General features: G+C 49.2%; 1 protein-coding gene across 2 annotated transcripts in view; it reads left to right on the forward strand.

The window, feature by feature from the left end:
* Positions 1-27,547, forward strand: part of LOC111156647 (jumonji and AT-rich interaction domain containing 2) — a 258,693-nt gene that overhangs the window by 188,005 nt on the left and 43,141 nt on the right. For both annotated transcript variants that reach the window (XM_022517658.1, XM_022517659.1), the window contains 2 exons: positions 3,128-3,297; positions 18,809-18,985. In XM_022517658.1, the coding sequence (XP_022373366.1) occupies positions 3,128-3,297; positions 18,809-18,985 (347 nt within the window). The remainder of the gene's footprint in view (positions 1-3,127; positions 3,298-18,808; positions 18,986-27,547) is intronic.

Genomic DNA, 27,547 nt, shown 5'->3' on the forward strand with positions numbered 1-27,547 from the left:
TAACACGCACTTATTTCCTCGTATCTGGCATTCTAGAATAAATCGCCTCAAACGTGCCCTGCACAGTGGAGCGGGCGGAGCGTGCTTACCCCCATGGGTGTGGCCTCCACGCCGGGTCATGCAGACTCTCCTGTTGTGTGGGACCAGCAGGGCCCTGCCAGTACCTCTGTAATCCTCCCAGGACTCTGCAGGATGAGAAGCCAAACCACAGACTTGCACTTTGTGCAAAAGAGAGAGTCTTCTGGCTGCTGTTTCTTTGTTTTTTGTTTTTGTTTTTGTTTTTAAAGATACTGGTTTGTCTTGCAAATACTTTATCACTTGGGAGCTTGGCTTATTCTTTTAAGGGGTAATTTGTTTGCCTGCCATTTTTAAATCTGTTAACGGCTTTATTTTTCATGCTCTCACCGAGCAAGTCATCAGGCAAAAAGTGCCTTTTATTCGAACAGGGGTGGGAGCAGTTTATCCTCTGGGTCCCGGATTTGCGGAATATTTTCCTGCCTCGTGCGTGCGTGCGTGCGTGTCGGACTTCCGTGCGGGCTCGTGATGGGTGGTGTTTGTTGTCACTGACTTTTTAAAAAGCTGTGAGTGGCAGCCCACACGTTGCAGGCAGTACTTCTGTCCGGTTTCTTTAATGCTCAGAGTGAGAATTGGGTCCTCGGTTAGTCGAAGATGGGCGTGTTCCTGCAGGTGCCAGTTGAAAAGGATACACTTGTCAGGTGGAATCCGAGGGCGAGGGGGCTGCTTCTTCTCACAGGGAGCCGACGTTGCTGGAGGGGCGGGGCAGTTCTGTGGGGTCCGTCCACCCTGATGGTGGCCTTGTGTCGTGGGGTTCTGGCTGGTGGGGACGCGGTGGGGACGCGGTAGTTGCCTCCTGCCTGCCCCTTCCTCCGGACGCCCTTGCTGCCTGCACCAGGGAGTTGAACGCAGAACTTGAGAAGGAGCAGCTAGAAAGGTCCAGTCACTCTGTCAAACTGTATGATGTCTGTAGAGTCTAATAATAAGTTTGAGCTTAGCTTGCCCCCTCTTTTTTCATATCCCCTCTTCCCCCCATTTAGTCCTATTATAAAAATACCTGTTTGCAACTGATAGGAAATGCAGAGGGAGAAACATAACCAGACTCACCAGCTCAACCAGACTCAACAGCCGTGATCCACGCAATCTGAGAAGCACCCTCGTGCTGTCTCAGTCTCCCCCCCGCTCCGTCTGGTCCTTCAGCATCTCCCCCATGGAGGGCCCTCCTCTGGGCTTGGTGGCTTGTCCTGTGTCATGTGTGTGGGGTAGGCGGGGCAGTCGGTTGGTTACAAAACTCTTTGTTTTTCTTAACGGGGACAGTGGTGTTGCCCCATTCTCTTACCCTTTTAATACCTGGGAGTTTCCCTTAAAGTTGTTTAACTCTTTGCTGATAGCTTGCGAACGTGGCTGCTTCACTGTGGTTCGTCCTGGGTTCGCAGGAGCTTGTGATTAGCCGTGATGTTTGTGGGTGTCAAGGACCGCAGGCTGCCCGGTAGGTAAGGAGTGGAGGTGTTGTCTCCCTTTTGAGCAAATGTTAGTTGATACTGGGCTCGTAGTCTGTATGGCGGTGTTTCTTGTAGGTTTGGGAAGGGAGGCAAGAGTAGAGACTGGTCAGGATAGGGGTTGGTGAAAGTTTTTTTTTAGTTTCTTAGTAGAAAATGGGTGTGTGTGTGTGTGTGTGTGTGTGTGTGTGTGTATTTTGCTGTACTAGTTTGTTAAATATCAGAATGTTGATTTAATACCTGAAGGTATTGAGTCATCAACCGTTTCAGGTATAACGATTACTGTTTTATGTAATTCCGACAATAGTTAAAAGAAGATTTATTTGTGTTTTACTAATCTCTGTGGTGTTCTTTTAACATTCATTACTCAAAGCTGTTTTGGGGGGTGGGGGGGCAGTTACTAATTGCACACAGTGATTGATTCGGATTTGGATTCTGACCCATCCCTGTGCCATGGGGCTTCTTGTGGGTTCTTCTCTCTTGGATTTTTTCCCTCCCCTGGCCCTCAAATCCTGTTTGTTGAGCGTCTCTATGAGTAGGGCTGGCCAGAAGGTCTAACCTGCGGGTTCTTGCCCTCAGAAGTACCTGCCACCCCTTGTGAATCGAGATCTTTGCAGTGAAGAAAGCTGATCGAGGTCATCCGTGATAAATGTCAGGTTGGTTACACGTAAACTAAAAATGAGGTAGTATTCTTACGTGGAAGCAGGGAAATTGACAACTGGTGGCTGCAGTGCTAGGAAGGAAGTGAAGAAGGCTTTCCAAGACTCATCAGGATTCGTGATAGAAAGGATCAACTTAGTTGATGGCTAACTAAGGAGAGAAGTGTTGTTATTTGTAGACACCGTGGTTAAATGAGGGGTCAGTATCTGTGTGGGATTGTGTCAGGGAGGAAGCCCGACAGGGGAGATTCAGGCCCGGTTTTGGAAGCCCTGACTGGATGAAGTTTGGATTTCAACTGTAAGCAGAGGGTACCCAGAATTTGTATTTTGGGTGGACTAGAGAAATCGATTTTTTCCTGCATTGTAAGCTTTCATTCATATAACGAATTTGTGTGGCTGGATTGGGGTTAGAAGAGATTGGAGGTGGGGAGACTGCTTCCTCGGGTGTGCAGACAGGGTCAGTGGTGTGCAGGTGGCTGGGGGTAGGTGCCTGGTGTAAGGGCACGAATGAAGGGAATCGTGTATGTGTTGGTGACAGGACCCCGTTGAAGCGGACACTGCTGGATACGTGTGGCAGGATGATTTGAGTGTTTGTCATAACTCCGGACTTAATTTAAAACTAAAAAAGCCATTCATTAATCCCCTGTCCTCAAAGGCCACATGTGGTGTTGGAAATGCCCGGCCTACACGTGGTTTGTGCAGACACGCTCAGGGCGCCCATTTTATATCCGTGTATAAAACATAGCCTTTTAACCAAATTTATGGCCCTCTGCAGCAGGCCTGTGGTTTATGAGAGTGTGAGAGATAGAGAACCTTAATTAGAAAGAGTTTGCTTGAATCGGGGTCTTTTTTTTTTTTTTTCCTGCCTCTAGTGTTCTGACTTTATGGCCACACGTAGATCTATATCCTCCGATCTCTGCGTAATTCATTTTTAATTCTCCTTTGCTTTTCCAGGCCCAGGCTGCAAGCACAAAGGAAGTTTGCTCAGTCTCAGCCGAACAGTCCCAGCACAACTCCGGTCAAGGTAGTGGAGCCATTGCTGCCCCCTCCAGCTACTCAGATTTCTGACCTCTCTAAAAGGAAGCCCAAGACAGAAGACTTTCTTACCTTTCTCTGCCTTCGAGGTGAGACCCTGTCCCCTGTCAGCTGGGGAGGAGGAACCTAGTTGCAAGAAAAGGGAAGACGACCGTTCGCAGGAGTTAGATGTTCTCTGTGGGAAGTGACCAGTGCGGTGGAGGGAAAGGGGCTATTGGAGCCTTCCTGTTTCTCCTTTTATTATCATTTGACACTTAAATCCCCTTTCTTGGCTTCTCCACAGTGTCTCAGATCATAGTTTTTTTCTTTTTTTTAAAGATTTTATTTATTTATTTGACAGAGATCACAAGTAGGCAGAGAGGTAGGCAGAGAGAGCGGGGGAAGCAGGTTCCCTGCCAAGCGGAGAGTCCAATGTGGGGCTCGATCCCAGGACCCTGAGATCATGACCTGAGCCGAAGGCAGAACCTTTAACCCACTGAACCACCCAGGCACCCCAGTTTCTTTCTTTCTTTAAAGATTTTATTTATTTATTTGACAGAGAGAGAGAGATCACAAGTAGGCAGAGAGGCAGGCAGAGAGAGGGAGGGGGTAGCAGGCTCCCTGCTAAATAGAGAGCCTGATGCGGGGCAGGACCCTGGGATCATGACCTAAGCTGAAGGCAGAGGCTTTAACCCATTGAGCCACCCAGGTGCCCCCAGATTGTTGTTTCTATAGCTTTACTGTTAAAACCTGACTTGTCCCCATTCCCCTTCCAGAACTCCATTGCCCCCACCACACACGTACTTTGCCAACACAGGGTTTGTCCTGTGACCTACACCCCCCACCCCGCCCCTAGGGCATGTGAGTGGAGATTGTCACCTTTGCTCAAGTTTTGTAAAGCCTGTCATAAGTCACATCAAGTGAGGTTCACACTTTCCCTGTACTACTTTGGGAAGAATTCAGGCAATAACTTCCAAGTATAGTTGACCCTTGGACAGCATGGGTTTGAACAGCCCCAGGCTCCCTTCTGTGTGGGTGGTTTTGTTTTGTTTTACATTAAATATAACATTAAATAATGTTATACATTAAATATAGTGTGTATTTTCTCCTCCTTAAGATTTTCTCAATAGCGTTTTCATTTCTCCAGCTTTATTATAAGAACACAGTATATAATCCACATGGCATACAAAATACGTGTTAAGCCTGTTAATGTTATGGGAAGTCTTGTGGTTGACAGTAGGTTGTATTACTAGTTAAGTTTTGGGGGAATCATAAGTTACACAGGGATTCCAACACCCCTACCTAACCCCTACATTGTTTGAGGTTTGACTGTATATAAATGGTGAAAATAGTCGTCCCTATATGTGAACAGGACTGAGGAACAGAGTGCAAGGTCGAGGCTCACATTTCTCAATAAAGGTTGAGTTTGGATTTGCATGGTCTGACTTGGGAAACTGCTACAGGGACTGACTTCATCACAGTTGTTAAAGAAGGTGTGATACTGTCAGAGAGCCTCTTACGGCCATGGGAGGTGCAGAGGAGTGTTGGAGTAGAGAAAGCTGTGTACATGGAGGTTTCCTCTGGTGAGGTTCATTGACAGAAAGGGAGCGGGAGGTCGAGGTCTTTGCTGTGGGTCATTTTGCGGGGAGGATGGCGCTTGAGGGTTAGAGTTCTGTACTTTAAAAAAAAAATAGTTTTATGAAATAACTTACAGCAAGATTTCAGTAGGATAGAATTTTTTCTTTTCCTAAACTACTGGAGAATTTCCACCCTGTACCCCATCACTCCTTATTAACACATTAGTGTGTATTTTCTTAAAATAAGGACATTCTTCCAGAATGATCCAAATGAAAAGATTGACAGTGATCTGTCCCTACTGTTTACAAGCTCTTTTCTCAGGTTGGCCTCCGTTGCCCCAGAGAGAGGCTCCAGTTCAGAGCGGAAAGATCCAGGTCCCAGTTGGGCGTTTTGTTTTTTCTTTTTTTCTTTCTTTCTTTCTCTGTTGGGCATTTTTAATGGTTTTCCTCTGGAGCAGGTGTGTGCGGTCTTCTCCCCCCACCAGTCTTTGTCTTTCATGACTCTGACTCTTGAAGATTACAGGCCACTTGTTTTGTCCATTGGCCCTCCATTCAGGTTATCGTTTCCTCATCATTAGATTCAACGTTTTGTGTTTCTGACAGTGTTTCGTGGGAGGTTCTTTGAAACCCCCTATTCCATTTCTCATCAAACACTATTTAGTTTTTGAAAATCTGTATGGGCTCGATTCTTATTTCATTCAAAGGGTCATAATCCATTTTTTAAAAGTACATTTTGGGATGCCTGGGTGGCTCAGTCAGGCGCCTGCGTCTTGATCCTGGCTCAGGTCTTGATCTCATGGCTGTGGGTTCGAGCCCTACCTTGGGCTTCACAGTGGGCATGGAGCCAATTACAAAATATCCGCGCGTGTGTGTGTTTCTTCATTGAGATATATATATTTTTTTCAACTTCAACTACAGTCTGCCTACCTCCAGCATGGGGCTCACAACTCTAAGACTGAGTCACTGTGTCCTACTACCTGAGCAGCCAGACACGCCTCTCTCGCTCTGTTTTGATGTTCAGATTGTCCCATATCTCCTCAGTGCAGCCCCTCTGAGCTGGCGTCTTTGTCCTTTTTGCCCTGTCCCTGTCCTCTTTCCGGCCTTGCTTCTGGGCCCAACCCTGCTCCGGGCTCATCCTCCTTTCGCTTCCTGAGCTCTCTGGGACCAGCCATTTCTCCAAGGAGCCACGGTCTGGGCCTGCAACGTGCTCTTAGCTAGAGCGCCCTTTATCGTAGGTGCTCTGTGAATGCGTGCAGTGTGTGTGTGTGTGTGTGTGTGTGTGTGCGCGCGTGCGCGCACCTGCGTGCACAGGAACACGTGTGTGTGCAGATGTACACATGTGCTCAGTTAGCATATCTAGATGTAGGTCCACTTTTGTGAATTTGCACTGATACCTCTGATTTCAGTTCAACATCTGTGGGTGCATTCTGGTTTTCATCCTTTCCACATTAAAGATCAAGAAATCTGGCTCTGTCATCCCTAGTGGATTTGTTCATTTGATCAATTTTTTCCAGCATAAACCACACACACACCCACCCACACCCACCCACCCACCCACCCCCGTCTCTGCTGCTGCCCTTTCCTCTGCCACATGGACCCCTTGTGACCTTGCTTGGCTCTGCCACTCCTGATGGGCTGCCCATCTCCTCCCCCTGCTTTGGCTCTGACACCCTAAATGAGACCACTGTCGTTACTCCCCCTCCTTCCCTCCCTCCCTGGTCTCCCTCCCACCGGTTTGCTTTAGGAATGACACCTTAAAGAAGGGAAGGTGAGGAGTTCACATTCATGTTGGACATAATGGGCTATTGAAAGTTCTCAGACTCTCGGGCCACGAAGGAGAATAATTTGTTAGTCTAGCAGCTGGAGATTGCCTGGCCTGGACCAAGGGGAGGCGAGGCAGGTGGCTCATCTCTGTGGTTTTGCAGAGCTCCCTGCTGAGATTCTAGGGAGCCCAAGGGGTCGAGGGTGAAGATGGAGCGGAATGTGTGGGGCCCAGAGGAGAAGCTTGCATGCTGTGGTGTCTGTGAAGGAAAGAGTGGGGACCATGACCAGCGAGCCACGCCGGGCTGTCATCTGTTCATGGAGAGACTGTGGGACGAGGTGCTGGGAGGAAGGGATTTTAGTTAAAGCAGTCTCTGAAAGGGTTAACTGGGTCACCAGCAGCACTTTCAGGTTAATAATTAAAGTGCAGGGGTGGTGGAACCCTGCTTCTGTGCCCTTGGTCACACGTGGCATCTTAGTACCATTGGAGCTGGATTTTACTTGGAGCCTTGACTCCTGTTTGCTTTTCTTTAGGGAAAGCCTCACTGATCTTGTTTCATTAGGATTCCAGAAAGTTGGCTCCTGAGAGCTGAAGTTAGGAAGGGCTTTGCTGTGGAGCGGGTGCGACTCAGTTTTTAGAGAGGAAGTTGTGCCGTGTGCACATGTAGAGACATTATTTTTAAAAAAATGCCTCTGTAGAGAGGCATGCTGATTGCTTCTGTAAATGGCATCCAGCTTTGACGTTTCGTGGCTCTAGATAAAAGAGAACCAGGTCAGAAGATCGCCACAGTGTACTTTGCATTGTGGGATGGAACAAAGGCTTCAGTAAGCGAAGTCCAGGAGGTGTGTTTAAAACAATTGTGTAAAAATGCTCTGAGCTTTGTAAATTTCTAAGTTTATGAGCCAGGCAATAAAATAGGTTTTGTTATTTGGCTTTACCTGATAAACTGGATTGGTTTGACACACAATATTGTACTCTTCCTCCTGTAATTTCTTGACTACAGGTGCTTAAAAAAATCCGAGTCATCTTTAGCTTTATTTATTTTTCTTTTTTTAAATTATGTTTTTGTGAAGTCAGAAATGCTTAACCTGATTTGGCTTCAAAAGCCCCCAAATGATAGGTGATTCCTCTATGGTGCCTTGCCAGTCCTGGGAATGGGGTGGGTCTGGGGGGTACAGGCATGGCACAGTTGAGAATGTGATTGCTTGAGCCAATTAAAACTCCTAGTTTGATGTGGACAAGGGTTAAACAGATCTCTGATGTAGTGGTACGTCAGTGGTTTTCTTAGTATTTGAAGTTAAGAAAAATACGGTGTTGAACTTTTGTTTTTGGTCAGGGAACTATTCCATGTTTCTCTAGGGAACGTCAGCAGAAAAGATGGGGGTAGTAGGCAGAATAATAATCTAAAATACCCTCCTCTGGTCTCTCAGAGACAACCACTGATAACCATCTCTGTGATGAAAATATTCCTGAGCCTTCCCTCTGTGTGTGTGTGTGTGTATGTGTGTGTGAGTGAGAGAGAGAGAGACAGAGACATGTGTCCCCCTCCCTCTGCGAACCCCACCTCTCTCCCAGTCACTGTGTAGTCTGGTTTTCCTGCCGAACAGCATCCCATAAATACTGGATCCATTTTGTGGGTGTCTCGTCACTTAGCAGGTTCCTTGTTTGTGCTCAGACGTTATTTCTGACTTTCTGCTATCAGCTGCGGCCGACACACGTCCTCAGGCCTCTGCCCTGACTTTGCCTCCTGTTCTCTGAAGTTGGCAGCCAGGAATGCGACCTGCGTTCTAGTGCGTTCTTCTTGGGTTGCAGATTCCAGACCACAGAGAGCTTGTCAGAGTCCCCCAAACTCCAGGTTCCGCAGAGCCCCGTTTGCTCCCTCAGCCTTGGGTGACGGCCGGCGCTGTTCGGGGTAAAAATCAGCCTTTAATAAGCAGCTTATTTACACGGGAGGAGAGTCTGGCTGCAGAAGTAATGAGTCAGATCAGATGGACTGTCCGTTCCCAGCCTCCCGAGATCCCAAGACCATGCCTTCTCCCCACAATTCCATCAGATATCTTGGTGGTGGGTGGGGACTCTCTGGGCCATTACTGACCCCGGAGTAGCGTGTATATGGAAACACGCGAGCCAGCCAGTCAGGTTCAGAAGCCTCAGTGATTAAAAAAAATCTGCTTCCAGGCCCTCAGAGACCTCTCAGGTCAGCTTGGCAAGGCGCTCTCTCTCCTTTCCTATTTACGATCATGACCTAAAATTTCTAGAGGAAGTGAACGTGCGGCGGGGCTGGAAGTGTTTGCCTGCAGCATATGGATCTTTAAGGAGCGGCTTCGAAGGGGGTTTGCTTGTCTCCTGCCGGAGGCGCAATTAGTATCTTCGCCTGGTTCCCTCCAAGAAGGGGCCGTGCGTCGTGTGCCGTGCCCAGCGATGGGTGCCGTCCCCGTTCCTCTGCTGTTCCTAATGAGTTGGATTGTCTTCCCTTTGTTCTGACTATGATTATTAACAGATTAAAAAGCTTAGCACAGTAGAGCAGTGGCAGGTTAAATGCTTCTCTTATTTACATTTTTCTCTTTACGGGGCACTGCAAACAAGGGGGATTCCCAAAGGGGATTCTTGAAACACACACACACACACACACACACACACACACACACACACACACACATGAGGGTGTCACATGGAGCATCACAGACCTGCCTGGTGCCAAGAGGTCTTTTGCGTGGGGCGGGCAGTGTTCTTGGTCAAGGAGCAGCACTTTCTGTCTGGGGACTCGCCTGCCTTTTGTTTCCAGAGTCTTACAGACTCTTCCGTGATCAGCTGTCATTCAGTTGCTAATTAATTCAGCGGGCCCTCTGTGGAACCCTTTTTATATGCTAGACACCTAGAAAACAGATTGGGAACACAAAAGCAGAGAGGCTCACAGTGAACCTGTGGAAGATGCCAGGGTAGATGGGTGCGGAGGGCGCACCAGGAGGAGGGAAATGCCATCTGGCAAAGGAAGGAGCACTGGAGCCCGCTTTGTGGGCATGGGGGGTGGGGTGGGTGTGGCCTCTAGCAAGGCCCGGAAGGGCCCCAGGTGCATGCCAGGAAGTGTGCGCTGTGTTGTCCACTCCTGGAACCTTGGGCTACATAGTTGGGTCCCAGTGGGGTTCTGCAGCTGACAGGGTGCTGTACAAGGCCAGGGCCTTCCGGAAGGTGATCCTGGCTGGCAGCTGGGGGGAAATGGTTTGAGGCGCAGAGGGGCCCGCTGTCCCTCCACCATCCTGGGTTGGGGGCAGTTATCCAAGGATCCAGCCCTAGGCCTAGAATCTCCTATCCCTGACAGGCCCCTCCATCTATAGTAAGCCTATCTCACTTGGTTTCTGTGTGCCCAGTCCTTTTAGTTTCCCCGAGGGGAAAAGACAGGATTTGAGATTGAGGAAGGAACCTTCTGAAAGACTTGCAGAACAGACGACCTTATAGGTAGGCCCCCCCCCCCCCCCCCCCGGGGAGGGGGGCTTTCTCTGAGGACAGTAGCCGGCTTTGTTTACAGGGAGCACACAGGTAGATAGAGGACTGACCTTGGGTATTGAGAAAGATAAATTGTAAGTAGGGCAAATGCAGAAAGCCTGGGGTGGTTTAGAGGTCATAGAATGAAAGGGGATTAACCTGCTAGAAAGCAATTAAGCAGTCCTCCAATTGCAAGGAACACTTCAGCACTAATAATGAACTTCATGGAGCAAAATGGGAATGCGGTTACATTATACGAGATCTTTGGGGAGGAAGGCACATTGCCACAGTGGTACACAACTTTTTTTGATGGATCCTTGGGAGAGGCGTTGCATCTTACTTTTTGAGGGCTATAGCAGAGGGGAGGAAGCAGGGTCCAGGATGGTATTCACAACTGTCCTGAGGGCTAAAGGTGCCACCTTCTCTTTTCTCCAGATCAGACCAGCCTTTCTATCCTTGGTTTTCCAGTGGAGTCTGTGTAAATGTGGCTGAGTTCTGCTGAGCAAGCGATTTGTTTGCCAGGATCGTTGATCAGGCTAGTTGGGAAGAAATATGAAACTATGGCATTCTTCCGCGCCGAGGAGGGGAAGGATGGATCCCTTTTAATTGCTCTGTGACCTTCATCAGTTGTTCAGATTCCAAGACATTTTGCTCAGAGGGCTGGCCCGGCGCGAGGCTTTGCCCTCCCTGACAATAAAGCAGGCTCGCTCTTCCCCGCTGCTGGCTGCTGGCACTGAGTCAGTGGTATTCCGCACAATCGTCCCTGGCCTTCTCCTTAATTTCTAGAGATTCTGAAATCCGTTTAGTGAAGGTAGATGGGGTGGGGGAAACTTTTAGTCGGGACCGTCCTGTTTTGTTTGCTGGTGAGCGCCTTTGCTGGCTGCTGAAGCATCACTGTTCTGAGGTCACTCAAGTCCTCAAGAGGAACGTTTTGTGGCGGAGGAAGTTGGGAAGGGGTTATTTCCGTGAACAGTAAAGAGTTCAGGGTGCTGACCATTTCTCAGGGGCTGAGTAGCAGGGGTGGTGGATTTCTTACCGGAGACGCGTGTCTTATCGTCCCTGATGCGGCCTGTAATTGATGAGTCTTTCCTGTTGCCGTTCTTCTGTCGGGGCTTGGAAACTGACACTTCTTCCCGTAATTTACATGGATGGTGTCCTGGCTCCCCTCTCCAGCCTCCCACCTCTCACGAAGTCCCCCCTTACTAATTTTCACAGTGTGCGTGTCCCCCAGGCAAGGTGACTCTGCCTTCAGCATTCGGTGTCTGTTAGGATTTGTGGATGTTTCTCATGAAGAAGAGAGCACAGACTTCCATGTTCAGAGAGTGGCCGTGTGACCTTCTTAAAGCCACTGTCTAACTTGTTTCCAAATTCTGAACTTGATGGTAGAAGTCAGGAACTTTCAAAGTCATCCTGGCTGTTTGCTTGTTGGGAGTTGGAGTCCGAGAGCCCTCACTGCGTTCCATCGGGTGTTTGTGTTCTGTTTTAAGCCTGGGTATAGATAAGAAACCCGGGCAAGATTTTAAGGGGAGAGTTCCAGCTGTTGATTGAAAACTAGCTGCTTCTGTCGCTACAGGCGGGTCAGCAATCATTGGAAGCAAACGTGGTCGTCACTGCTGAGTCTGTTGTGTTAGGGCTGGTAGCCAGAACACGTGCCCTCACGTTGGGGAGTTTCCCAGATGTGGGGTCAGATGGGAATAACTGGCTGCACGTGCCCCTAGGCCCATGCCAGGGAGCTGCGACGGGGGAGGGATGCTGTGCGAAAGATTGGCCAGGCAGTGAGGGGGGGGTCACCTTCCCTCCCTCCCTATTCTTAGAAGACCTTCACGGGGCTGAAGGTTTCCAGCTCTTGGCATCACTCACTCGCTCCCAGTTCCAGAAATCCTAACTGTTGAGTTCACTTTGCATCTACCCCCCTGCCCCAAGATTCTTGTTCTCCACCCGCTTGCCTTCCCCGTGTAGGAAAGCAGATGGGAAATCAGTTGCTTTCGCTTCGACCTTGTGGAGTTTACCCAACGGCCTGATGTTCGAGGTCTAAGTTTTTGTCACTGAAGCCGAGTAGTAACCTAATAGCGGTTCCGCGAGGCCGACTTCACGGTGCTTCTGCATACGTGATCTTCGACCCTTCAGGGCCATCACGGTTGTTGTGGCTGGAGACTTCATCCTGCCTTTACAGACAGGCAGACGGTCTCAGAGCAAAAAAGCACGTGCCAGCTGAGCTGACGCCTAGATTTTTCTAGATTTTCAGATTCTGTGGAGGGTCTTTTTCCAGCGATTTGGATTTGCATGTGTAAAAAGGAGTAGCAGCCCCAGGATGGGGCACTGTCACATGGAGGCAGCTCCTTATCCCATAAGGAGTTAGGGGCTGCCTTTGAATTTGGCCTCCAGCTTGGCGGGCTGTCCCCCATGCCCTCTTGTACCCCCGGTGGTGCCAGAGATGGCTTTAGCTGAACATCTTAAAATTTTACCGTAATTTTAATTACCTTTCCTTTAGAACAAGTGATACACATTTTCTGCCATATTCTACAGATAAGTCATTGACGTGTGGATGTGGATTACTGTAAAGAAAATAGCACATGGAGAGGCTGGCTATGGCCAGTAATCTTAGGGCACGCGGTGGATGACGTTGGGGGAACTCCTGTTGTCAGCTCTTTGCTGGTAAATTATAAAGGCCAACCCGGAAGAGACCAAGAGACCCTTCCTTTCGGTGTGTCCTCGCTGTCCCACAGCCTTTCAGGACACTTTGTGTTTACCTGTGGGGTAACACGAGCTTGTGGATGAGTTCAGAGCTCTGTTCTGTTTGGGTCAGGAGCATTGGTGCCTGGTACATCCAGAGGTAGGCAAACGACACAGGGCCATTGCAGCTGCATTTTTCTGTGACTCTCCCGTGTCAGCAGTTGGAGCTTTCCCCTAACTCAGGAAATCCGCAAACAACTATTCCCTACCCCCAGCTCCCAGCCCCTGCCACTTCACTCTGAAGTTTTGTTTTAAAATGTCTTTGTATGGTAGTAGGAGCCGACTGCTTTTCATTCTGTTTGCGTAACCTGAAGGATCAATCATGAAAATGCCAAGGCGGTGGGCCAGCCGGGTTTATTAGGTCAGGCTACAGGATTGGACTCCCCAGCTAAATGACAGCGTGCAGGGAATCCCCGTAGGGTCTTTCCAAAATAGAACGGAGCTATGTTTAGCTTGTTAAGATAAAGAACTGGTCGGGGGAGGGAAGATAATGGGAAGAAGGGCTTGTATGTGTACATGATTATGATTCATGGAGAAGAATCCAATTTTATGGAAACCACAGCCCAAATTAGAGAAAGCAAGCTTTTGGATTAAAATGATTTCTGTTGTGGTTGTAACATACCACAGTTTGATTTTTGTCCAGATGAAAACATTTGGTTTTCACTTCAGTAAATATTGTGGAGACATTGCCAGCTAATTCTGAAAAGTAATGAAATACGGCTTTGGCAAAGCACACATGCATTCTGTACTCCCGATTCCACTTATCTGATCCAAGTTCAGATTTTTTTCCCGCATTTGCTAATGCACTTGAATAATCAGAAGAGAAAAATCTGCCTGTGATTTTAGGAGAAAACTGTATACGCTAAATACACTTTTATAATTTAATGGGTATAGAAGCTCCCTTGCTCCTCCCCAGGTACCCCACACATTCCTTAAGTCGTTCCAAACCTTGGCCTTTTCATTGATTACATTGCTAGAGTTACAGTTTGCAAGGGAGACAGGATGTAATTCTGCATGGTGAGTCAGCCTTGCTGTGTTGTTAATTAACATCAAGCACAGCGCTTGTGGCGGGGGTGGGGGGGGTGGGGGGGTGGGGGGGTGGGGACCACCCTGAGAACACCAGGGGAAGAGCTCCAAATGGGGAGCAGCTGAGCCCCCTGGGAGACCCCTTGTTTTTCCCGTCTTTTCTGGTGTGCAGCAGGTTGGTCTTGCTATGGAAAGGGAAGAGCTCTCTGGGGAAGCTTTTTCATGCTGTGAAACCACACGGCCCCCTGTCCCTGTTCTCCTTGTCCCTGTAGCTCCATTCCGGTTTTCGCACTAGACCCCCAGCAAGCTTTTCCTGAAGTCTGCCTCCTCGGATGTTTGTAGTAAAGAATTTTCCCTAATAAATTGTCTAGAGATGATGCTTGCTTATGTACCAGGATCTCTAAGTTGCATAGTGTTTTTGATAAAAACTTTAAAAGCATACGTGCTCTTCTCTTTTCAAATACTAAACACGGATTGAGCTTTCTGGGGACTGTACATCGATAATGACTGTGTAACACACCCATTCACCGCTTTTTAAAAACCTGAGGAATGTGGGGTCGTTTTCACTAGTGAGAAATAACCTAGATTGCTTTAGGGTTTATAAAATGCCTTTCCTTCACCTTTTCTTGTGTCTAGCAGATTGCTCTTGCTCTATGCTAATCTGTAAATTAGATAATCGAGCTTGAATCTAGGCTAAGAAGAAGTGAATGTGCTCTGCGTGAATGCCTTTGACTAGTTGTGGTTCCTTATAGGCTCTATGCTTACTTTTATCTATTTGAAGTTGTTCCCTCGTTATTCTCCAGGTATTCATATAAAACAGTGCTTCTCTGTCACTGACTATTTTTAGTGTGGCCTGAAATAATGGGATGATTTTACTGGTTTTCTCTCCGTGAGAATGAAAGCTCCTTACACTCTTGGCCAGCTCTTGGTTTGTCTTTTTTTTTTTAAGTTTTTATTTATTTATTTATTTGACAGAGAGAGAGAGAGAGAGAGAGAGAGAGAGAGAGAGAGATATCACAGGTAGGCAGAGAGGCAGGCAGAGGGGGAGGGGGAAGCAGGCTTCCTGCTGAGCAGAGAGCCTGATGTGGGGTTTGATCCCAGGACCCTGAGATCATGACCTGAGCCGAAGGCGGAGGCTTTAACCCACTGAGCCACCCAGGCGCCGCTGGTTTGTCTTGATCTGAATGCTGGCTTTGCAAATGGAACAGGCCAGCAACAGGGGCTTCACGGGATCACATACAGTAGACTCTTGGTGATAGGGTACCAGGCTCTGTGGGATTTAACGTTTCCTGCTGGCTTCAGTTGGACTCTAAAGTTAGTGAAATGTGAAGGCATGAGAAAATTCTGGAGGTCTGTTCTTCAGAGGCAGAAGCTCACAGTTCACAAGGCCACTCCTGGTGGACAGGTTTCTGGTTGGTGGAGGCTTCATGAACACAGGCTAAAGGAAAGTAAGGCCATACCCAGGAGGAGCTGGGTTGTCACGAGTAGCACCTGCCGGAGGGGAGAATTGGTATGAAAAAGGCGAGGATGCTTTGATGATGATTTTACCTTTGGGTCCAGCAGGGTCCTGACGAGAAGCACAGACACCTGTTAGTGTGCAGGTGCTCTGTTCTTAGGCCCTGTGCTCCCAAACTGAGGGCACAGCACCTCCCCCCACCCCCACTGCAGAGCCAACTCCCCCAGGACTTGGTGGCATTCAGAGCTTCATGTTGAGAATGCCCCTCGGGAACACCCCATCTCCCGCTCTTCACATCGTACCTGTTCCTTGCGTTAGCCTCTGACTTTTCTCTAGAGGTTAGAGCAGTTTGTATTTGCGGAGAAGCTGCTAAAACAGATACATACAAAAGATTGGTTATTTGCTGCTATTGTGGAAGAAATTGCCCTGTGTGCTTTCTTTAAGGGATATTAACGCTTGGATGCATCTAGACATCTCCTCCATTTTATCGTTCTCTGGAATATAACGTTTACCTCATTCTCAGAATCCTCAGTATAAGATATAGGATAGTTGCTTCATGCTGCTTAGCCAAGTTTTGAGTCCTAAAAAAAATCCTCAACAGATGCTGTTAAATGGAAATAAACTCTTTGTTTTCCATATGTTGCACCTGGATCTTTTAGCAGATTCTCTTTGAAACCTTGACCATTTTTAGTCTGACTCCCTCTCCGCCACCTTAAAAAAAAAAAACGACTCCCCAGTGGTCCTTGGTTGCAGAATGAATCCCAGGAAGGCTGGAAGGCTGTAGGGGCTGGGCTGAACCCCCTACCAGCACATCCCTTCCCCTGCTGCCCCCTGGTGGGCGGTGGGGGTCCATGGGCTGCTGCGGGCTCCACGCATGCGCACACGCACGCACACAGGCATGCGCACACGCACGCACACGCACCTGGTCTGTGCTGGTGCGCGTATCCAGGATGGAGCCCGGGGAGGCTCTTCTTTGGAAGACGTCCCGCATGGCTAATTTCCTCTGGGAGGCACTTGAGATGCCTCCCTCATTCCTGGTTATTTCACAGAAAAGGGAAATCAAATGACCGAGCCCCCCAGTTCCAAGCTTGGAGGTTCCTTGCTCGGTCTGTACGACAGCACGTGACATGTTGCCTTCTGCCCTATTCTCTGCTGGGATGAGTGGGACCTTGTGGTGAGATAAATGTCTCTGTCCGTCCGTCTGTCTCATGAGTGCAAAATACAGTTTGTCTTGCTTTTTGTAAAGTACTTCTGTGGTTAGATTCGGAAAGGAAAGGTCCAGCAGGACTGGTCACTGGACTGCGGACAGAGGCACCCGTAGCCACCTGTGAATGGAGAATCCTAACTGCGGGCTCCGAGTTGGAACCCGGAAGGGTGCTGTCCCCTCCTCCTAGTCACTCTCGCACTAATTCTAAAATCACTTCAGAACAGATATATAGAGAAGTCGTTCCAGAGGAAGTTTGGCTAGCTGTTTTCTCTTTACCTTTTTTTTTTTTCTTCATCGGTAGCTCCTGGTTTATAAGAACCTCCTTCCATTGAAAACTTGCTTCTACCTGGAAATGATCAAAGGGGTGGAAATAAGCAAGCTTAATGAATTTTCGGGCTATGGCCAAGTCTGTTCTGCCATGTACATCCTTTGGAGTTTCATTTCTACGCAGCAGGGTGACCCACATAACTTTTGGGGTTTTTAAAATGTAATAGAAGGAAGAAAGAACAGAATAGGAGAAGAAGGGGCCTTGGAGGTGTCTGTGTGGGTCCTTCCATTTCTGCAAGATCGGTATTGGGCTTAATACCACTTCCCCCAGTGTTGCCCATTCATTTCCGCGTCCTTGTTGGATCATGTGGCTGGCAGCCCGACAGGGATGGTTTTAACCTTTCGTGGCTGAAGTTCAAGATCTCCATCAGGAAGGAAAGCGGATTGGTCACCTGTGTCATTGTTGATGCACTGAAGCGTTAGCTCATTCTCGGGAAAGGCAAGAGAAGGAATGAATTTCACATTTAATAGTTCTTCTGCTACTTGGTAGTAGTTCTCCTCCCAAATACTTAATGGTTAAGAGGATTGAAGTTGGGGCGCCTGCATGGCTCAGTTGGTTGGGCGCCTGCCTTCGGCTCAGGTCATGGTCCCAGGGTCGTGGGATCGAGCCCCAAGTTGGGCTCCCTGCTTGCTCAGCTGGGAACCTCCTTCTCCCTCTCCCACTCCCCCTGCTTGCGTTCCATCTCTTGTTCTCTGTCAAATAAAAAAATTTATTAAACAAACAAACGGGGGCACCTGGGTAGCTCAGTCATTAAGCGGCTGCCTCCGGCTCAGGTCATGATCCCAGGGTCCTGGGTTTGAGCTCTGCGTCAGGCTCTCTGTTTGGCAGTGAGCCTGCTTCTCCCTCTCACCCCACTTGTGTTCTTTCTCTCACTCTCTCTCTCTCTGTCAAATAAATAAATGTTTAAAAAGGAAAAAGAAACAAAGATTGACGTTGTTGCTGGAAATTAATTTGGGAGATTTTCTTTGGATGTTAAGCAGCTTCTGGTCTTAGTGAGTTGAGGGATCTCTACATTGTCGTCTGATAAAGAAGAACTATGTTGTGCTTCTTTGTAAATGGAGTTTATCTTCCGGTGTTAGTGCTTTATCTTAAATTCAGAAATGAGAACATTGAGGGGCACAAGCAGAAGGTTAAGGTATAAAAGGAGTGAGGGATACGGGGTTTGCTCTTGGGAGGTTTTTGTTTTGTTTTTTTTTAAATCCAGCACTTGTAGCTTCGTCTTGTGCCGGGATTTATTTTAGTAATTTTTACATGCTACTAACCTGATCATCATATCAGAGTAGCTTCCAAATACATTGTGATTCGGGGGAATCCTTGTCTGTTATTCCCCTCATTGTGAATACAAGACCGTTACCTTATATGGGAATGTGTCAAAGTGTTTTTATTGCTTGGTTTGTCTTTCGTTTTTATTTTTAAATTTTTAAAAAAGATTTATTTATTTATTTGATAGAGCACATGCATGCGTGTGAGAGAGATCACAAGTAGACAGAGAGGCAGGCAGAGAGGGCGGGAAGCAGGCTTCCCTCCGAGCAGAGAGCCGGATGCGGAGCTCGATCCCAGGACTATGAGATCATGACCTGAGCTGTGTCTTTCTTTTTTAAATTCATTTGTTTAAATTCGTGTTAGTAAGTTAAATGCATAACCCAGAATAGTCTCTCCTCTTCCTTGACATTGTAAGTAGGTGTTTTAATTTTACTGCTTTTTCCCCCCTTCCCCCACCCAGCTCAGTTCAATTCTTCGCGGTCTTCATGGCCCTCCTTCCCCAGACCATTCATATGAGATTTAAAATTTTTGATTTGTTGTGTTTGGTGAATGGCATCATCCCTCTACTGGGGGAATTCGCTTGAAATCCGTTGAAAGGGCACAGATGGAGTTTTGTGTCCTGGGGGATATTTGAAAAATAAAAGTGGCAAGGAGATGAACAGCTTTGTTTTACCTGCTCAGGCACCGGGATTTCCCTTTGTCCTTTAATAAGTGTCCCCATGTGTAGTGCCCCTTGCATGAGGGGTGAGGACCCAGGCCTGAACCCTCTTCCTTCAACCCTGCCAGGTTCTCCTGCACTGCCCAACAGCATGGTGTATTTCGGAAGCTCTCAGGACGAGGAGGACGTCGAGGAGGAAGACGATGAGACGGAAGACGTCAAAGCAGCAGCCAACAATGCTTCATCTTCATGCCAGTCAACCCCCAGGAAAGGAAAAACCCACAAGCATGTTCACAATGGGCATGGTAGGTCCACTTTCGATTTGGGGCAGAAAATGCTAGAATGCACAGCTCTGGCTGAGAGAGCTGCAGTGGGTCATCTGTCGAGGTAGAAGAGGACGATGAAGGCTGCAGAGCTGGTTCTGGGCCCTTGTCTAGGTGCTAGGAGCTTGCAGGGCAAAGAAGTGAGTACCGCCCAGTACAGTCAACGCATGTTCTAGATGAAGAGATTGTTAAGACAAGGGTGTGGATATTCATTGCGGAGGCGATGGTCAGTCCTGTAAGCGCTGCAGATAATGGGATCCGCAAGAGGAAGATATCCCCTCTACACAGGGATGGCCAAAAAGCTCTCGTGAAAAATCTTTTGTGATCAACTTAAAATTACTGTGATTTTAGCAGGCAGAGGTCATGTAGAAAGAAAACTATTATTGAACATGTGGAATCAGGTAAATGCACCTGTATTCTGAACTAGACTGTTTTTCTCCTCCTTGAGGGCTGTGGTTTGGGAGGAGGACAAGAGTGGTCCTCAGCGAGGAATCGACCGAAATGAGTCGGCCGTGCCTAGAGCAGGGTAGTGACGTAATCGGAGTTGTGCCCTGAAAAGATGAAGCTGGCATCGATGGTGAGGATTGCTGAAAGGGAAGGGGACCTGAGGGAGGGGACCCCTCAGAAGGCTGGAATTGTGGCTGGCTGCCTGGCCAGAGGTAACAAAGGCCTGGGAATTCCTCGATGCACTGCAGCAGGGAGGATGGGGGGTGGGGAGAGAAAGTAGGCAAGAAAAACAGGCAAGGAGAGGTGGGGAGAATCCCTTGGGGAGCTATTATGGCCCATTTCCTGTTGTGTCCCTACTGGGGCACTAGGCATCCTGTTTCATTCGGGGCTCAGAGACCCTGTGAGGTGGCCAGCCCCTGTCTGTTGTGGCTTCAGCCGGAACAAAACCAGTGTTGTCAATCAGTGATTGAGGCAAAGGCAGATTTCCCCCTTTCCTCCCCGCGGCCGTGCACTGAGCTCCTGTTGTCTTTCTGGACCCCGCAGGCAGTAGAGGCTCAGGTCCAGTGCGGGATGGGTGTGATGGGGCCGTGCCTGGCTTTCACCATTGTTGAGCCTTTCTGCCTTGTCACTGTCACGGTTATTTGTCCTGCTTCTTGACTAGGACTGTGTTTAGGAGACACGTGGACACAGTGGAGGAGGAGACCCTCTTTTTAAGAACTTAGAGTTGGGGAGAGGGGCTTAGTACTCCCAGTGCAGACTACGGAGTGCTGACTTAATTTTAACCTCAGAGGAACAAGGGCCCCCCTGCAGCCGTGGTCCTTGGGAAGTCTTGACAGTTGGAAGAGAGCTCCGTGTAGGAGTCGGGATACGGGTGCAGGGATGGAGCCGAACTTGCCGTGGACGTTCGTGAACCGTGGCGCGTGGCATGGTGGTGGGATGGTTGTCCCACCTGAGTGTGTGTGGAGGGGGTGGTGTTCTTCGGGGTGACTGGGAGGGACCAAATGGAGGTAGTAACATGGTCTGCTGGGCGGGAGGAACGGTTCCGGTGTGGAGAATGGGAAATGGCTGATGATTTTAGTTGTGGAAATGAGATAAAATAGCTCAAGTTCAGAAGGATCCCTCCAGCCGCTGAGCTGTCTGAAATGAAAAGAGAGATGCCGAGCGCCCAAGGAGCCCAGCCAGGAAATCACCCCCGGGGGGCCGGACGTGGGAACAGAGCGTGGTGCAGGGGAGCACAAGGGCGATTTGAAGCAAAGGCGAGCAGCTTTTCACTGCTGCCTGGAGATCCAGGGCGGGAGGTAATAGAAGAGGCATTAGGAAGGGAGGTGATTTGGGGGTAGTTAGGAACTTTATTATCTGCTGAGTTTGCAGGGATGGTGAGAGACGCAGCTCCCGAGAACAGACTAGGAATTTATCATCCCGGAGCTGCTGGCTGCAGCAGTTGGAAGGCCTGAGCTCTCTGAGGTAGAATGAAGCCGGGAAGAAGACTGGGGGGCTTTGTTTGTTTGTTCCAGTTCTGGAGGAGGTATTTTCTAGTTTTACTTTTGGTTTAATAGGAGTCGAGAGTCAATGAACGAAACGTGAAGTTAAGCCCCTCTTGGTTGGTCTCTGCGTCCATGGGATGGAAATATATTTCATTAGGATAGCGTCAGAATGGTTCCGTGATGCCGTTTTTCATGGTCTCACTGTGTTGGGTGGTTGAATTCATCAGTCTTTTAGAGTTTCTGGACCCAATTCCAGCCCGGGGGTGAGGGCCCCCTTTCCCCTATAGTACCCAGCAATTCTGGGTCACCAGCAGGGCTCCGAGAATTTAACTCCATTCCAACACTGCCTGCATGGAGATTGCATTGGATTCCACAGGTTGAGGGCTCCGTCCTCTGAGACGGCCCCTCATCCCCCCACCCTCACCTGTTAACATGGGCTTCTGACCCACCAGCTACACATTGGAGGTTCCAGTAACTTCTCCCTCAGCTCTGATTAATGTGTTAGAGTGGCTCACAGAACTCAGGGAGACCCTTACTTTCACTAGTTTGTTAAAGGATACGATAAAGGATAGAGATCCATCATATGGAGAGATACGGAGGGTGAGGTATAGGGAAAGGGTATTGGCACTCCTATGCCCCCTCCATGCCTGCTACTCTGCTGCTCCACAGGTCTCCCAGCCCAGAAACTCTTAGAACCCTGTCCTGTTGGGTTTTTATGCACGTGTAATTACATAGGCATGACTGACCCAAGTCTTCGGCCATTTCATTCTTCCCCAACCCCTCTCACCTTCCCTGGGGTCAGGGGGCGGGGCTAAAAGTTTGAGTCCACTGCTGACATGGTTGGTTCTCCTGGCAACCAGCCCCCATCTGTAGGTACTTTCCAAAGTTCCCCTCACTAAAATAATAAAAGATCTCTGTATCCCTTTCAGTGCTTTGGAAATTCCAGGACTTGGGGAGCTGGGAGCCAGAAATCATGAGTGAGGACCAAATACGAATTTTTTGGTTTTTGTGTAAGATTTTATTTATTTATTTGAGAGAGAAGACAGCACGAGTAGGGGAAGGGGCCGCGGGAGAGAATATCCAGGTAGACTCTGAGTGGGGAAACCTTATGCAGGGCTCGATCTCACAACCTTGAGATCAGGACCTGAGCTGAAATCGAGAGTCAGATGCTCAACTGACTGAGCCACCCAGGGGCCCCTCAGATCCATATCTTAATGACCAAATTGTACTTCTTATAGGTAAGACTATCACAGTTCCATCCCGTGGATCTGGTAGATTAATCCCATGACTGCTTTTGCATATGTGGTTGGGTCCTGACCTCCTCCCTTGCATCTTGTTTGAACTTTCCGGTTCACTGGGCAGTCGTCTCACTGATGCGCCCTCCAGTGTTGAGTTCCCCTCCTTGGTTGTGCATGGGCTTACGCTCTCTCTCATTCTCTGTCCACGTGAGCTGAACAGACAGCTGCTGCCACATTAGAAAGTTCCATGCGGGGTGGGGGTCAGGGTGAGGGAATTGACTGACGTCTCCAATGTCTGAGGGAAGAGGGTAAGAGTTTTGCATTGACCACGGTCATTGCCATAAGCAGTCATGGAAAATGTGTCTGTGTCTACAGACACACATACCTGCACTTCGCATACAGGGAGACTTTTGTTTCTTAAAATGTCAGGAGATTTTGCTCTTTTAAATAGTTAACGTGTGAGTGAGAATGATACTGCACCAATTGTAAAAGGGTTTTATTTTTATTTTTTAAGTTTTAAAAAATTTTTATTTACTTACTTGGCAGAGAGCGAGAAAGCACAAGCAGGGGGAGGAGCAGAGAGCCTGACCTGGGGCTCGATCCTAGGACTCTGGGATCATGACCTGATCCAAAGGCAGACCCCCCAACCGACTGAGCCACTCAGGCATCCCATAAAAGGGTTTTAAATGCTCACTTTGGGGATTCACATGTTGAAATATTCTGGGGCTCTTTTTGTGTCATGAATTTTAGGGCTCTTGGATGGGGTGGTTGGGGGACAGTGTGTGTCATTGGATGTAGCATGGGGTGCCTGAACTGAGAACCCACATTCCCCTCTCAGTGTCCTTTTGGTTTCTGTGCTCCTGTACACTCCCGTCTCTTCCTCCCCCAACTGCGCTGGCTTCTCGGGGGAAACAGTGCAAGACAAAGCGGAATAAGGAGCATGCCCAAACCCGCTGGGCTTCATCAGAGCCTGACTCTGCCCATACTCAGAAAGACACTTCCCGAGATGAGACTTATAGAAACCAAAAGTTGCAAGGCCCCGAATTTCCGTTCTGTGCTAATTCTAATAATGCTGGTTCCATTGGGTCTCCTTCTCCTGACTGTTTTCTTCTTTATGGGTCCTACATACATCTCCTCTGTCTCAAAATTCTGTTTCCTGTGTTGTGTAAGACAGTGTGCTATGATCTACAGTGTATATATTTGCTAACCAGGGAATGAAGTTTCTTTGGGTGGGGGAGCAGGTAAGACAAAGGGTCCACTACTCTTACTCTGATTTCTCCCAAGGTTGTTGACTTAGAGCTTTAGTTAGATGGAGTTCATCTGTGATTAATTCAGTGCGGCACCCCACCCCTTGTCTTTTTGATGTCAGTTTTTGAGCTGGGAAGGGATTGGCTGCCATTTCAAAGGTCTGCCTTTGGGTTCAACCCCAGTTGGGTCCCAGAACCCCCATCCTGGTGAGAACCCTTGGGGCTAGGTGCCTACCTGAACTCGGGGGAGGGATGAAGCCCAGGTGGTCTGTCCTTGCGTGTGGGTGTGGCCACGCTGCAGTTCCCTCCTGCAGTGCCATATTGTCTGAGATCCCGGCTTGCTTTATGCCATTGCTCAGTGTGCGGGGTTGCCCAGCCCCGTCCCAGGCACTGATCTCCTGGGGGCATTTCCTCTGGAATTCTGTTCACCTGCCCTTTATTAATCCTTTAGAAAAGTAGGAATTTGTTTTATATCTGAGTTGGTAACGATGTTGCCATGGGCGTGGAGACCTTCCGCGTCCTTCTATATACTAAACAAACACCGTTGTTAGTAAAGTTACTCTACTGTGACGTGTTCAAAAGACCAAACACATCACCTTGAGGTACCAGATCAACTGCACTAGATTATCTCCTGGAAAATTAGTTTGAGAGTTCTTGGCAAATGTTAGCACCCGTGAGTGTTGGGCAAAGATTTTGTTTGCTTATTCCTGAAAATGTTGTATCTGTGGAGGATTTGGAAGGGGGTTCTGGAAATGATTTTGCGGGGGAAGTGCCGAAACCCAGTCTGAGCCTTACAGAGGGCAGGATCTTGCCGTTAACCAGTTACGCAATTTTATGGAGTTAATTTCTGTGTCCTACATAAAATAAGTTTAACTCGTGAGCAGATGAAAAACGTGTGTGAGACCTTGTGCTCATTGTAGTGGTTTTGGAAGGTAACCCAGATGAATAAGGGATACGGACCTTCCCCCAGGGGCTGATGGTATGGGACCCTCCTGGAGAATCGATCAGAAACAGACTTTCAGGCTCTCTCCGCATGTTTTCACAACACAGGCTTAATGTCTGGTTCAGGTACACCCTCCCCCCATCACTGTGTTTCTCATTCTCCTGTCGTTCCTGGTGTGGCCCTCTGTCCTAGGACTTTGATAAGCCTTCGTCACACCCAAGTTCAAACATACTTGATAGGAAGTGGGGGCCGCTTGGTACAAGGAGCTAAGGTACTCGAGTGTTAGGACTCTATGAAAAGTAGTGTTCCGGAGTTTCGTGTGGATGTTCTTTGTGAATTTGTTTTCCCTTTTTGGGCATCTGGGTACCAAAGCCTTTGTAAGGTCGCATGGAAAGAGAACGTGAGCCGAGATGTAGTGTCCAGGAGTCCTGTGATGTAGGGAGCAGGGTGTTCTCTCCCTGCCCCACCCCCTTCCTTCCTGAAGTAAAGCACTTAACCTTGACAAGGGTGTTGCGTGGTCACATGTGCATTTTGGGCAGATGACCTAGGATAGCATTCTGAGGGACAGAGTGTGCACAGCTTAGAGGCAAAAATAAAAAGAGACCCTTTAAGAGACCACTGCCCTAGTGGTTACAGAGACTGAGGTTTTCACCGAGGTGCCATCGCACTGAAATGGCAAGGTCACTTGAGACAGGCCGTTGACCCACGGGGATGGCCTGGGTCAGTGGGAGTGTAGGTGCCATGGGAAATGGGTGCAGGTGTGGTGCTCAGGGCGGTGGGGGTGGGGGAACCTCCCAGCAAGGGCAGTGAGCCAGTTAGCCCCGGTTCCCACTCTGGAATCAGCCTGCCTTATGCTCGCTGCGTTCCCTCCACCTTTGACGTTTCATGTCGATGAAACCAGGCGATGCGGTGTGGGGAGAGCAGAGTGCAGGGCTTCCAAGCCCAGGCTTGGGACTCTGACCCACTGGGCTCTCACGTGTCTGCGCCGGCCACGCGGTTGATGGCTGCCTCCTTGGAGCAAGTTTCTTACTTTCTTAGCCTCAGGCTCCTCGCCTGGAAGGTGGGCACTAAGCAAAAGGTCTGGAGGTTCTCTGTTCACTGAGTATGTAGACTTGGTGGTTAGAAATCCCCGGGAGAGAGGGTGATTCCTCTAACTTGTCTTGGTAGGTGGTCTCCCTCGCCTGCTTTTCTGTGCGAAGGTGTGATTTGAGCGCTGTTTCCCACGCGCGCCAGAGTTTTCAGGATGTGTTCGCCTACGTTCTCTCCTGTACGAGAGTCACTGTCAAGGGGTCGGGGTGGATGGTGGTCTTGATCACAGTGGGGGACACGGCAGATCTGAGCTCTTAACGCCCGTCACGAAGCAGGCAGGTGGCCGCTGAGAGTCAAGGTTTTGGAAATGTTGCCGGCCCTGCGCAGGGTTCTGTGGCAGGGGGAGGGGGTGAGTGCTCGTGTGCTGCGATGGCGGGGTTCACTCCTGTCCGGATGGCAGCGTCCGCTTGGGTCTGTGCTCGTGCTGTGGCCCGCCTGGCCTTCACGTGCTTGGTCGCCAAATAACTAAAACGTACAGGATGGCAGTGCTCCTCTGCGAGGCCCGTGGAAGGGAAGGAGCTGGAGGCCAGCCCAGAACCCTCCGCGCTGCTCCAATTTCAGATGACCCAGAGACAGAGTGGTTTTCTTGCAAGCAGAGAAGTCAGTAGGGCCCGTAATGTAAAAAGAAAAGGAAAATGGGGGTGGGGGGGTCCCCTTTGACAAAGGCCAGCTTCGAACGAGTTGCAGAGGAAGGAGGGATACTTGAGTTACTGGGGTAGGTGGCCTGCCTCACGCTGTCCTTTCTGCAGCCTTTCTTCTAGAAAGGAGGTGGTGATAAGGAGAGAGATCGCCACCAGCGGTTTATTAAAGCACGTCGCAGGGATGACTGGGAGTCGGGCCCCAGGCAGGAGGCCGTGAGGATAGTCCTGCAGGCATGGTTTTCCACGGAGCCCTCGATCCGAGAATGTCATCACCCAAGAGTGGTACAAGTAAAATGTGGTCTTCAAAAATGGAATAATCAGCATTGCACAGCTTACCCAGCCATTTCTAGTTAATTGGAATTGTAACACCAGGTTGCCCATCACGTGTTCGTTCTGTGTTTGTTTTCGTTTCATTTTGTTTTTGGCCCAGTCCCTACAGAGGTCTTTATCAGCATCATAGTCACCAGGAGCTCTGTACCCTGCCTTTTGTAAAGCTGCAAATGAGCTGTGTGTCCGTGGGGAAGGTGTGTAACCTCTCTGATTCTTAATTTCCTCTTCCACAAAAGGAGCCAGATACAGTAGCTTCGCAGTCGTTGGTTCATTTCTGACCCAGCACAAAGAACAGTTCTCCGTACGTGTCTCACGGACAGGAATAGCCACCGCTGGGATTTCTTACGGCGGCAGACGGGCACTGCTGTGTGCGCCAGTCGAAGGACTTTTCCAGGCTCCCCTGTTGAGCTGGGTGAAGATCCCTAACTAAAATTTGGACCTGGATGAGGGCATCCTTATCATGTGGTCAGGCAGGTCCTGTGAACCATTAATCATTTTCACACTAGGACATGGAATGCAAGCTGCTTTCTTGTGGTTCCTAGTGTCAGAGTAGTGCTTCTCCCTGCTTTGTGTGCCGGGGATGTGCAGGTGTGTGGGGACGTCCAGTAACATCTGTATCCTGCCCCAGGACGGTAACCCTCCCTGAAATGTGGGGAAGTTAATAAAATGTGGAACGTGACCACTTCGAGTATAAGCGTAGCTTGGCCAGTGTGTGGAGGTAAGGCGTGGCACCTGACCCCGTGGAAGGTGGCACCAGGGAGAACATGCCCCCCGGGCTCACCCCGCGACACTGGGCTTCCAACAGTGTCCAGGCGGGCCTGTCTGTGACCACACTCCTCTGTGGCCACGCAGTGCTGCCCCCAGCCATCTCCTGCGAGGGCCCGCTATCCCCAGGCAGGTGTTCCGTTTTGCAGACATGCCCTTGGACTCTGATGTTCTCATTTCCAGTCCGTTGAGCTTCCTCATGGAAAGGCATTTGTTTATGAAAAGGCATCATCTGACGTGACGTGGGCCGTGTCATGCGCACCTGCAGCCCTGGGTCCATGCTTCAGGGTCCCGGTATGGCTCCATGCCTCAGGGTCCCGGTATGGCTCCATGCCTCAGGGTCCCGGTATGGCTCCATGC

Source organism: Enhydra lutris, unplaced genomic scaffold (assembly GCF_002288905.1).
Source record: "Enhydra lutris kenyoni isolate GAN:26980312 unplaced genomic scaffold, ASM228890v2 scaffoldscaffold48, whole genome shotgun sequence".
NCBI classification, from domain to species: Eukaryota; Metazoa; Chordata; class Mammalia; order Carnivora; family Mustelidae; genus Enhydra; species Enhydra lutris.